General features: G+C 39.6%; 1 protein-coding gene across 1 annotated transcript; it reads right to left on the minus strand.

Moving 5' to 3' along the window:
* Positions 1–5126: 5126 nt before the first annotated feature.
* Positions 5127–7456, minus strand: LOC308413305 (PRAME family member 12-like; the record flags this gene model as incomplete). Its single annotated transcript, XM_080908230.1, has 3 exons — positions 5127–5700; positions 6515–7102; positions 7428–7456. 3 exons carry the CDS (start codon positions 7454–7456, stop codon positions 5127–5129), a joined length of 1191 nt encoding a protein of 396 aa, XP_080764356.1.
* Positions 7457–12458: the final 5002 nt, after the last annotated feature.

Below are 12458 nucleotides of genomic sequence, written 5' to 3' on the forward strand. Positions count from 1 at the left end.
GTTTTACATGTACATTTGCTCATTGTAACTAGTAAGACCTTAATGCACAGTGTCAAACTTAAAAAAAAGAAAAAAAAAGCCAAGCAATGCAATTTCAAAAAGGTATTTGTATACAATTATGCAAAAATGTATAAATTTTTTTCTTTTATCTTTGTTTTTTAAAATAAAGTTTAAAAAAACAAAAAAGAAAAAGAATATTTATTTATATGTTGTCACTAAATCTGTAATTTTTAATACCGAATAAAATTTCCTCAGCTGTTTAAATACAGAGAAAAACTTCACTTTAATAACAAACATCAGAGCTCAGGACAGGTAGAGAAAAAAAACAAACTCTAAAAAAGAACTTAATTAAATGGAACACAGAAACTTAGGGATGACATGATAACTCTACTCCCCTTCACTCTATACCCAAATCCGTATACCTCTTGACAGAAGTTATAACAAACGCAGATGACTCCTAATTATTAAAGAATTTTGAGGGTGTCGAACAGCTCACACATCGATTTGGGAAACATTATGCTTTCCAAAAATCATGTCTACCTCTAGGTCTCCACCAACCTTAAAGCAGAAATTGGGTGCTAGTCACAAGGGCTTCACTAAAGGGGTCCCTGTAGAATAGAGTGACAGCATGTTCAACCACACATCGATTTGCACTTGAAGATGACCATAGCCTGTAGGAGTAGAATTCAGCTTCAAGATTAACTCCTGTTTCCCAATGATGGGCCCCTAATCATGCATCAGTCACATCATAAAACATAGTCCTGTTTCTACCCATGTTCATGAAGCTAGAGGAATTCTAATTAGAGGTGGAAGAGGTGGTGGTAAGAGAGGAGATTCCAAAGCTTTTAGATCAGATCCATTTTAGATGAACTGTCCTACATTTGAAAACCTGTATACCAACAGGCTGGTAAGTAGCATTAGTTTCCAAGTTGCCCACCAACATAACCATAGCCTAGCTCCAGTCTCTAGGATAACTGCAAGAATACAAGGGTTACCATGTTACACCTTCAACAAGAACAGTGTTCCCAGGTTATTTTCTCAACAAACATTCATCCCCATGTTACAAGCCCATGCACTTTCTAATGACCATAATGCAGAGGAGAGCAGAAATTCCTTTATGATATGGTGTCTAACATTAGCTCATTGTGTTATAGGTTCCAGCAGCTTTCCAATTAGATGCTTGCACACATACACCCTGACTGATTCTCACAATAGTGCTTTTCTCCATAGACACTCAGGGCTGACAACCACCCAGAACTGTCCCTTGTCAAAGTGGTGCATGAGCAGAGAAAGAGGTATCTAAAATAAATTCACAACACTGTGGTGAGTTACATCTGATTTGCTCCTGTCCGTTTTGGGGAGATCACTAACATTATGCTGGCACAAATATCTGACCCAAAACACCATTGGATTAGCCTTGTGCGTGGCACCACCCAAAGCCTCATTTAGTAGGGAAAGGAGCAGAATGGTATCAATGAAGGAGAGGTACTCATCAGATGGAACACAGATTCTTTGCAAGCCAGGACAACTCTGACTTCAGGCTTGCAGACAGTTTCTTCTCTGGCTCTACTGAAGCTTTAACAATTTACTACTCAGCCTCCCCTTCACAGCTGGAACTCTCCACATAAATTGCTATAGCTGAGGAAACATTTGAATCTCAACCAGGAAAACCTGGTCAGGAGGTTTTGTTTGCCTTGTGTTAAAAAACTAAAAGGGAAACAAAATATTCAAGAATAAAATTCAAGTTAATTTCAAAATGTTTGATAATTCAGGCCCCCAAACCTGACGCTTCTCAGGGAGTGGGCAATTCCTTAAATCCAAATGAAGGATGAAGCCAGGGAAAGGATTTAGTCTGTTTTCCTTTCTGAGAAGAAAAACAAACAAAACAAAAAACAATAAACAAAATAAACCCTACTGTATCAGAAATACCAGATATGGTGGCACTTGCCTGTACCCCAACACTTGGGATGGGAAAGGTAGAGGAGGAGAAGATTGAGAAGTGCCTGAGCTTCATGGTAAGAGGCCAGCCTTGGTAAATGCAAAGCTGTCTCAAATACTGATCCAATCAGATGGCATACTGGGTACATAAACTCTATGCATAGCCTAATTACTCAAGTTAGAGTCACATAGTTAAAGAGAGAAAAGACACACACAGAGAGACAAACACAAAACAAATGAAAAAAACTTACTTGCCTTTAATATCAATAGGGTTGAGAAATTTCTTGGAGTTTAATAGAACTTACTGCTCATGTATAAGACCCAGTTACAAATCCTACTACTCATCTGGCTACCTCTAGTTCCACAGGAACAATGCTCTCTTCTGTAGACACACACAAAACACACTCACACATCCATACACACGAAAAAAGACATACAAAATAAAATAAATCTAAATAACAATGATAATAACACTCCATTTTTCAATATTATTGTTTGATAAAATAGGAAAAAAATACTCCATAAAGGAACAGTTCTATGAAGAGGGCTATGACTTCATGGCTTCACTCCTCAGAAAGGTGTCCAGTAGCCAGTGTCAGCTGTATCATGGTTTTATTTTGTTCAGAAAGGACAATATTATATGCAGACTTGCATTTGCGGTTGGACCTAAGAAACTGTGACTGGGATGAGAATGTTTGTGTGTGGATCTCAAAGGTGTTGGCTTTTCTTTAGGACTAACCTATTAGTTTTGCAGGCATATTGGCTGGCAACTGGAACAGAAGAGCTATTTCCAATTCTCTGTTATCTCATAGTGTAGTATGACTATTTCTTAGGTGACAGTGTAAATGGTGTAGCTATCCCTAACATCTGATGCAGTTATTGCATTTTCTGACTTTGTCTTTATTTCTTTTTGTTTCGACTGTTCAGTGTAGAGCAGCATCACAGGCATTCCGATTGGACCAATCAGGGGGTTGGTTGATGTGTGAATTCAAGGCCACCCTAGTTATGTAGTTTATATAATAAATTCCAACCTGCCTACATAGTGATGCCATTCAGTGTCTGGCTTACCTCACTCACTATCATGCTTTACACTTGAATACTTTTACTTTCAAAATTCCTGGTATCAATGACTATTTGCTGGATATTAGTCTAATTTATGGATGTACAAAATTTTGCTTATCCATTTTACCTGAGGAAAATCTAGGTTGTTTTCAATTACTAATAGAAATAAACATGCTCAGAATATTGTTAGGATGCGTGCTTGTGGTGTAATGAGACATTTCTGGGAACAAGGCTCAGAAGTGAAATATCTGCACTTAGCATAGAAATCATCCAATTTTTCAATTTTTTCAAAAGTAATTAGTTTCTAACCCAATTATGTCTCAGAATGTTGATAAGCTTCAAACATACCTACTCATTGACATCCCCAAAAAAACGTTGGCTTCCACCTTGGGGACTTTTACACATTCTTTCTTTACTTTCCTGTTTCATAGTTCTGATCCAGCACCCAGGAATTAAAGTGGCCTAGGCAACATCTATTCTGCAATATGTATTAGTGTATACCTTTAATCCCCATGCTCATATTGCTTGTGGATCTTATGACTTGGAAGCTAAACTTCGCACCACAGTGACTCCAAACAGCCAGAGATACATCCCTAACACTCACACAAACCGGCGAGTGCACACAGACACATGAACACAGTGAGGGAGTTGAATAGTTGAGAGGAGGAAGAGAAGAAGAAGAAAGAGGGAAAGGAGCTGGGAGAAGGAAAAAACCTAAGTGATAGAGACAGAAAGACAGAGAAACAGAAAGTAAGAAGAAAACCTGCCCTGGAAGCTTTGTCTCCCCAGACACTCCAGATGGCAGGAACTGGGAAGAGAGTTCTGAGAATGAGCTGCCATTTCTCAAGAGTAAAACCTTGAATTCTGCATTCTAAAACCCCCAAAAGTATTCTTTCCTTATGGAGAACATCCTAAAATCCACAAAAACATTTTCCAGATATAGCAGAATCTTGGTATGAGAAGGCAAAAAGGCAAAGAGAGCCAGCCCTCCTTCTTCTGATGTCCTCAAGTAGGTCTCCACCTGAAGGTTTGTCCCAGATTAAAGGTGTTTAGCACCACACTTGGATCTTAGACTTGCTTTGTCCCAAATGAGCTTGAGCTCAGTGATCTCCTCCCCTTAGTGTCCTAAGATTCATAGCCACTATGTGTCAAGATCAGGATCAAAGATGGGTCTCCCAAATATGGATTGTGGTTTATTCCAGATATAGTCAACTGGACAAACAGAAATAGCCACTACACAATTCAACATGTGCACTGGCAATACAACAGCTCTCCTCAAGGTGAGTAGCAACCATTCTTAAACACTGGTTCATGTCACTAATGGAATCCATACAGCATTTTAATAGGGTCTCTTGAAGCATAATATTATAAAGTTTCTGCAAGGAAATAACATGGTAAGGTTTAAAGGACTCTGAAAACTCTAGGAGGAGGAGGGGGAAGAGATAAGGGTACCCAATTCTATCGGTTTAGGATATGTTCAATGAACAAGTTTCACATAAGAGTATTCAGCAAAGATAAAACAAAGCATGTTCTCATTCAAAAGTGATTTATTGGAACCTATGAGAAAGTATAATGCTACGTGATTACAGATGATAATATAAGGCTTCAGAGCCTTCCAATTAACAGATAGATACAAAATAACAGGGATAGGAGCCTCATACAGTACTTATGTTTTCAGCCAATCTTCTACTTCAAAAACAATTATATGTATACTGTACAGAACAGTATGTGAGGGGCAGCCAAAAGTGGATGTCATCCAGAGGACAAATGACACAGAGCCCTCCTAAACCAGTCCATTATCCTCTTCGTGATGTCGTGTCCCTTTCCTTCCTTCACATTCCCGATGGTCTCTCATACGTGAAGTTGGTGGGATGCAGGCTGTCAAATTGTCAAATATCACTGCTGTCCTAGGGTGTGTGTGCTATACACAATAGGATGAAATTAAGTTCATAGTACTCAGTATTAAGAGGTCTCCATTAAGTCAGAAGAAGTTGATTGGAGATCAAATAGAAAGAAATAATCCTCTACCCATATACATCCAAAAAGTCCTGAATGCACATGTTGGATGCCTCTAATGAATCACATGAGGCCTACCTTCCATTAATAAGAGGCCAGAAATGCTCTCTTCATATTTCTTCCCAACAGTCACACAGTCTGGCCTTCAAATCATAGATAAAGTATTTACGACAATCTAAACATCTCTTACTCACAAAGTAGACCTGTTTTGGCTGCCTTATTTCCTTCAGTGTGTCCATAAGCTCAGAACAAAGTTGGACAAATCTCTGTGGAATAACATCACCAATGTCATCATAGACCTCGTCAGGGGCAGGGTACTTCTCCAGGGTCAGCTGTGTGAGGTTGGCTGTATGCTGCAACAGCTTCTTCAGGCTGCCCATGGATAAGAAGTTCTTCAGAAAATTGACTTCAGTGAGCTGAGAACACTGGCTGAGCCCAGGGAGGAAAGCACTGATTTGGAAGTCCATGATATCACAACGCTTCAATTTTAATGTCTGTAGGGTAGCTTTCAGTCTTTCTAGTAGGCTTCCTAGAAACGGATGACCTAAATTATTAAATGTGACACTACTCAGGTCCAGGTGTTTGAGCTGATGGATGCATGGACACTGGGACAAATACTCCATATCTGAGAGTGACAAAAGGCAGTCTGTTATAGCAAGGGTCTCTAATGGACTCTCCAAGCACCTAGAGAGAGAAATGAGAGAGAAAGTTACTTTAGTCAACTTCAATATTTATTTGAAGAGAAAGTCTGTAACTTCAAAGTAGCAGAGCGAACACTGGCCCAAGGTCATTTTCAAGTTATTATTTTGGTCAAGCCTTTGGTGCTCCCTATGGGAGACCTAACAATACCTATGGCTGCTACTGCCTAAGCTCTACAGTGCCCTCTGAACTAGTAAGCAGAAAACATATGGGGGGACACATACTGTATGGAGGGAAACCCAACAGGAACACTGCGAACCACTTAGGAACATTCCCAGGTCTGCCAACATTTAATTCAACAGGTTCCAGCTTCCACACATATCCACTCTTTTGAACATGAGACATCATTTTGACCACAAGCATCCACTCATATGTCATCTATTAAACCCCTTCATGTGCCTATATTTCCTTTGAACCACGGAAAGACAGAGGCAGATGGAACCTGCTTCCATAGTTGAGGTAAGTGTTGACATGAGATTATAGGTCCTGTAAGGTCTCACACACTCTGTACATTTATTTTCCCTTCATCTGGGTTTCTCAAGACACTTACTGTAAATCATGTAAGCATATGACAGTCTAAATTTACTAAGGTGACTAGTCATGGTGTCACAGCAGCATGAATTTCTCTAGTAATCAATCTATGCTCACATCTATGTAACATTAAAAATGGCTGGGAAATCACTGTATACACTAATACTTAATGCAAACCAGAACAAAAACTACAACAACAACAACAACAACAACAACAAACAAAAGGTTCTTTTCTCACTAATGGATAAAGATCTCTGTCCTTTCTTACCCCAGCACTTGTTCTAGGCTGTCCTCCACGAAGCAGACTCCATTCAAATAGAGATGCTGGAGCTTATGCAGTTTGGAGAAGTGGGGAAGAATCTTTGAATGAGACCAGGCTATAATCTCTTTGGTCCAACGCCATACCAAAGGTACAGAGATTTCTTTGAAAATGAGTTTCTCGAGGCTTTTCATCTGGCCCAGGCCTGGGGCTAGCCTTATAAGGGTAGGCATATCCCAGCATGTTTTGATTTCCAGTTCCTGGATTGAGCTTGGATCAAAAACCTCCAACAAATACAGGGGGTCATATGCAGGAACGGCATGAAAAGTCAACTTTGGAGAGATCACACGGATCACATCTTTTCGCTGCTTGGCCCAATGATAAAAATACCTTAGGTATTTGGAGGGCCTGTGGGACAAGATGGAAAGGTTTAACAATATAGTCAGGGCACCTTTCTCCTCAGGAATGGGGCAATTCTCCGATGGCTTGCTCATGCAGATGACATCCGGAGAGCAGACAACATGCTGCATTCCAGCACAGCCATTCCAGAAGTCATGGTAGACATCTCTTAAATCAAGCTCTTGTAGCTTCCAACTCCTGTGGGTAAAACAGAAGGACATCTAGATGAGGAGATACAATTTGTAATCTGCATGACCTCACAATTCATCTTCCCTTCAGTCTATTCCTTGGACAAATCTTCCAATTTTAGTGACAGGCAAAAAAGCATGGACTGACTCAATGTATATGTACCCTTTCTGCTCTAAGCAATGCTAGACACAATACTGGACTGATTTTTTTTTTTATTCTTGAAGACACTGAGCCACAAAATCAAAAGCCTCCAATTAACCTTGAAACCACTGTGGTTACTCGATTCACCAGTCCATCCACATACATTCCTCCAGGCTATCTTGGTCTAACTTACCTAGGTCTATTCTTCTTTGTCATCAGCATGTCAAGGCCATTTAGCACAGCTTTCAGGACTTTAAGGCTAAGAGATTGTCCCAGACCTCCCAGAGGAAGGCATGGGAAGGGCCATGCTGCCACCATGTGCCTAAGGAGGTTAAGTTGTTTGCTATTGAATGCATCTTTGAACAGTGGTGGAAAATTTTGCTTGGGCAGGTGTGGCAGAGCAGAGATGGTCAAGGCTTCATCTTTCAGCAGGCTTCTTCTTGCCAGTAGCTGGAGTGTGGGTGGGTTTTTCAAGTTCATCATGGCTTTTAGAGATGCAGATGCTCTAGGAATATCTAAAAAATGGAAATAATCCATTTAAGTTTATTTTAGCCCATCTCTTCAAGCTGCCAAACCGCACTAATCACATACACCAGACAGGGTCTCAATTACTGGTCTGGTGACATTGAAATATTTTGATATCTGGTGACATGGTTTCTGTCTCTCTCATTTCCATAGTTTATTCAAGTTCCTCCTGCAATTAGAAGAGGGCCCATTTCAACAGACCTTCCCTATTACTTTGCCCAATCTGATCCAATTTAACCTGTGATTTCTACTCTTCTCACAAAGAAGAGCTTCAGATATAATTCAGACCAATTTGTGTGAAAACATTAAGCATATTCTACCATCAATGGAGCAACGTATTTCATGAAATAGATACAAATTTTACTTCTTTAAGGTTTAGAAGTAGGAGCAATGTTGAATTCTGTTCTTTAAGAGAGTGAATATATTAGGCCTGAGCAGCTTGTTATTGAAGGATTTTTTTTATTCTTTCCAGAATCTTTCTATCCACCTTCCTCATATCTGCTGAGCCTGAACCATACAGACCACCTTTTATTCCCTACAGTTTTCCTGGTTCATTTAGTCCTGCCAGGCATACCAATGTGCCCCGTGGGCCTTGTATCCCCTTTCTAAATGCAATCTTCTTCACCCCTCAGCAGGTCTGTAGATCACTACAAGCTCCCAAAAAGAATAGAAGCTACACAGGAAAAACATCACAGTCAAGTAATATAAGCAATGGATATCTCAGAGACTGAACCATCATCAAAAGAAGATGGAATGAGTAGACCCAGGGCTCTCCCACACAATGTACCCTTGATGCAGCTTGGTTGCACATGGGCCAAAACAAACAGAGAAAGTGTCTATCCAAAAGCCATAGCCTGTGTGTGGGACAAGTCTTCTGCCTTGTAGGATTACAGTAGGGAAGGAAACACCTAATCATTCAGACTTTATGTACCAGAATGGGGAGATACACAGATGGCACACCCATTCTAAAAACAAAAAGGCAAAAGGAGTGGAAGAAAGCCTTTGGAATATGGTAAATGGGAGGAGAATTGAGCAGGTGTTAATAAATAAAAAACCAATCAACAAATAAAACAGAAATCTGAATGCTCTGATTGTTTGAAGTTTCCTTGAACTCATACCCAAGAGTCCTCTACATACAATTTTCTTACTTGTCATTTTATAATTCTATATTCACTTTGAATTAAAATTTTAAGGTAGATTAGAGTATATAAGAATAAATCAAGTTCTTCAGTGTGCCCGAGTCCTTGAATATTTCCTTCATAGCCCACTGTAAACCAGCAGGGAAAGGCTGCTTCAGAACTAAGGAGGTAGAGACTGAATATTCAGTGTCTCATGACACTTGACCACCTATGGATTTCTGGCTAACTTGGGCTAAATGAAGTTTCCTGCTTCAAAATAACCAGGTTAAGAAATCAAGCAAGGAAGCAAGCAAAGAAACACCCACATACAAAAACAAATTAAGATTAAACGGATGCTGTCCAGCAAAGGATGAGAATAAATGACTTCCCTGTTTTGGACACTGCTCTCAGAAGTTTTATTCTCAGCATTCTAGTTACTCTCTTGAAACTCCAAGTCTCAGACTGTCTGTTATAGCCAATCCCTTCCTTTAATACTCTTTCACCATTACACATTCTCTTCCTAGCCACACCTCTCAGGCCAATAAGCTACCTCATAGGAACATGAATTCTTTCCCCATTTTATCCTGTTTAGACTTCCCTGTAGTCAATCCGATCCTCAATTGCAAATGTATAAACCATGGGATTATGGTCATGATTGAAACGCATCCATGATATTTCTCAAACTCTGAGTCCTGGCATGGTTTTATTCTTCCGTATTACTTTTCAGCCTATTTATCAGATTCCTCTGGTAAAATTAGAGAACCTGAGCTGACAGTTAGGTCTTGGGCATTAACTGAGTGTGCTTGAATGAGATAGGGTGTGTCTAGTATGATTTAATCTCCTGGCAGGAAAATGAGTATTCATAATTTTTTTTATTCTTAAAGCTTTTACCAGACCATACTCAACCCTGCTCCCCCTGTTTAACCTACCTCCCACATCTCATCCTCTGCCGCTCCTATTTCTCTAATAGGATTTTATCATCCCTCTAACCCACAAGACTTTCCGACATTCTTATTCAAAAATTCTCTCAAATATTAGCTTCAGCTGTTCTGTTGTGGAGTCCTTTGTTTGGGAGCTCATTTCCTTTGTGCATGCTGCCTAATAGATACTCAGTGTCTGACAGATCCCAGGAGTCCAGGTTAGGTGAGGTTTCTGGTTTTCTTATAGTGTAGCACTTTGTATTAGTCAGGGTTCTCTAGAGTCACAGAATTTATGAATAGTCTCTATGTAGCAAGGAGGTACTTATGGGAGACTTACAGTCTGTAGTGCAATCCCTGAAAATGTCCGGCAGCAGCTGCGAAGTCAAAGATATAGCAGATGCTCAATCCCACAGGGCAAGTAGTCAGAGCTCCACTAGGCAGGCAGGAATAGTCCCTGTAGGCAGGCAGGCAGGAATACTCCCTGTAGGCAGGCAGGCAGGCAGGCAGGCTGAGAGTGAGCCTTCCTTATTCCAAAGTCCTTATATAGGTCTCCAACTGAAGGTGTGTCCCAGATTAAAGGTGTGTGCTACCACACCTGGATCTGGGATTTGCTTGTCCCAGATGACCTTCAGCTCAGTGATCCCCTTGCCTTAGTTTCCTAAGTTTCTTGGCCTCTATGCCTCAAGATCTCTGGCTCAAGATCTCTGCAGTGAGATTGTCAGTGGCTTCCTACCAGGTGTCATTTCATTTTATTGTCTTCATGGAGATCTAAACAAAGTGAGCAGAGTATTATATAACACTGTCTTAAGGCAGAAAAATTACTGAAACATACAGGTTTGCATAGGCTACAGGGTGAGTTGCAGATAGATCTAATGTATGCTGTTAGATTTTACATAGTGAAAAAAAGTCTAAAAGCAAACCTGGCTCAATGCAGCAGATGGGAAAGTTCAGTACAAGGCTGTTAACTACACACATGAAAATAAAAATGAATGATTCCACACCACTAAAATTTAATCACACATACACATGCTAGCACCAACAATGTACATTCTCCTGTGAACACAAATGTATTTCTGAAGTGGACTTGAGAGGGTCAGGATGTTAAGAATACATTCCTACTGTAACAATAAAGAAGAAAAAAAGATGACAGCAGATGTTGTCACGGTTGTGGAGAAAGAGGAACACTTCTCTACTCTTGGTGGGGTTGTAAACTGATACAACCACTCTGGAAATCAGTCTGGCCATTCCTCAGAAAATTGGACATAGTACTACCTGAAGATCCAGCTATTCCACTTCTGGGCATATAACCCAGAGACACTCCAATATACAACAAAGATACATGTACCACAATGTTCATAGCAGCTCTATTTATAATAGCCAGAAGCTGGAAAGAACCCAGATGTCCTTCAGTAGATGAATGGAACAAAACTTGTGGTACATTTACACAGTAGAGTACTACTCAGCTATCAGAAACAATGACTTAACCAAATTCTTATGAAAATGGTTGCAGCTAGAGAATATCATCCTTAGTGAGATAACACAATCACAAAAGCACAGACAAAATATGCAGTCACTGACAGTGGGATGCTAACCCCAGAGGCTCGGACTGCCCCAGAAACAACTCACAGACTGTGTGAAGTTCAAGAAAAAAAAAAAAAAAGAAAAGAAAAAAACAAAAACCCCATTATTCTCAATCCTTACACACCAAGAAAACGTTGACTAATTCCGGGTTACATCCTGTTATACATGTACATTTGCTCATTGTAACTAGTAAGACCTTAATGCACAGTGTCAAACTTAAAAAAAAGAAAAAAAAAAAGCCAAGCAATGCAATTTCAAAAAGGTATTTGTATACAATTATGCAAAAATGTTTAAATTTTTTTCTTTTATCTTTGTTTTTTAAAATAAAGTTTAAAAAAACAAAAAAGAAAAAGAATATTTATTTATATGTTGTCACTAAATCTGTAATTTTTAATACCGAATAAAATTTCCTCAGCTGTTTAAATACAGAGAAAAACTTCACTTTAATAACAAACATCAGAGCTCAGGACAGGTAGAGAAAAAAAAAACAAACTCTAAAAAAGAACTTAATTAAATGGAACACAGAAACTTAGGGATGACATGATAACTCTACTCCCCTTCACTCTATACCCAAATCCGTATACCTCTTGACAGAAGTTATAACAAACGCAGATGACTGCTAATTATTAAAGAATTTTGAGGGTGTCGAACAGCTCACACATCGATTTGGGAAACATTATGCTTTCCAAAAATCATGTCTACCTCTAGGTCTCCACCAACCTTAAAGCAGAAATTGGGTGCTAGTCATAAGGGCTTCACTAAAGGGGTCCCTGTAGAATAGAGTGACAGCATGTTCAACCACACATCGATTTGCACTTGAAGATGACCATAGCCTGTAGGAGTAGAATTCAGCTTCAAGATTAACTCCTGTTTCCCAATGATGGGCCCCTAATCATGCATCAGTCACATCATAAAACATAGCCCTGTTTCTACCCATGTTCATGAAGCTAGAGGAATTCTAATTAGAGGTGGAAGAGGTGGTGGTAAGAGAGGAGATTCCAAAGCTTTTAGATCAGATCCATTTTAGATGAACTGTCCTACATTTGAAAACCTGTATACCAACAGGCTGGTAAGTAGCAT

The sequence above is a fragment of the Micromys minutus genome (genome assembly GCF_963924665.1).
Source record: "Micromys minutus genome assembly, chromosome: 32".
In the NCBI taxonomy this organism is placed as follows: Eukaryota; Metazoa; Chordata; class Mammalia; order Rodentia; family Muridae; genus Micromys; species Micromys minutus.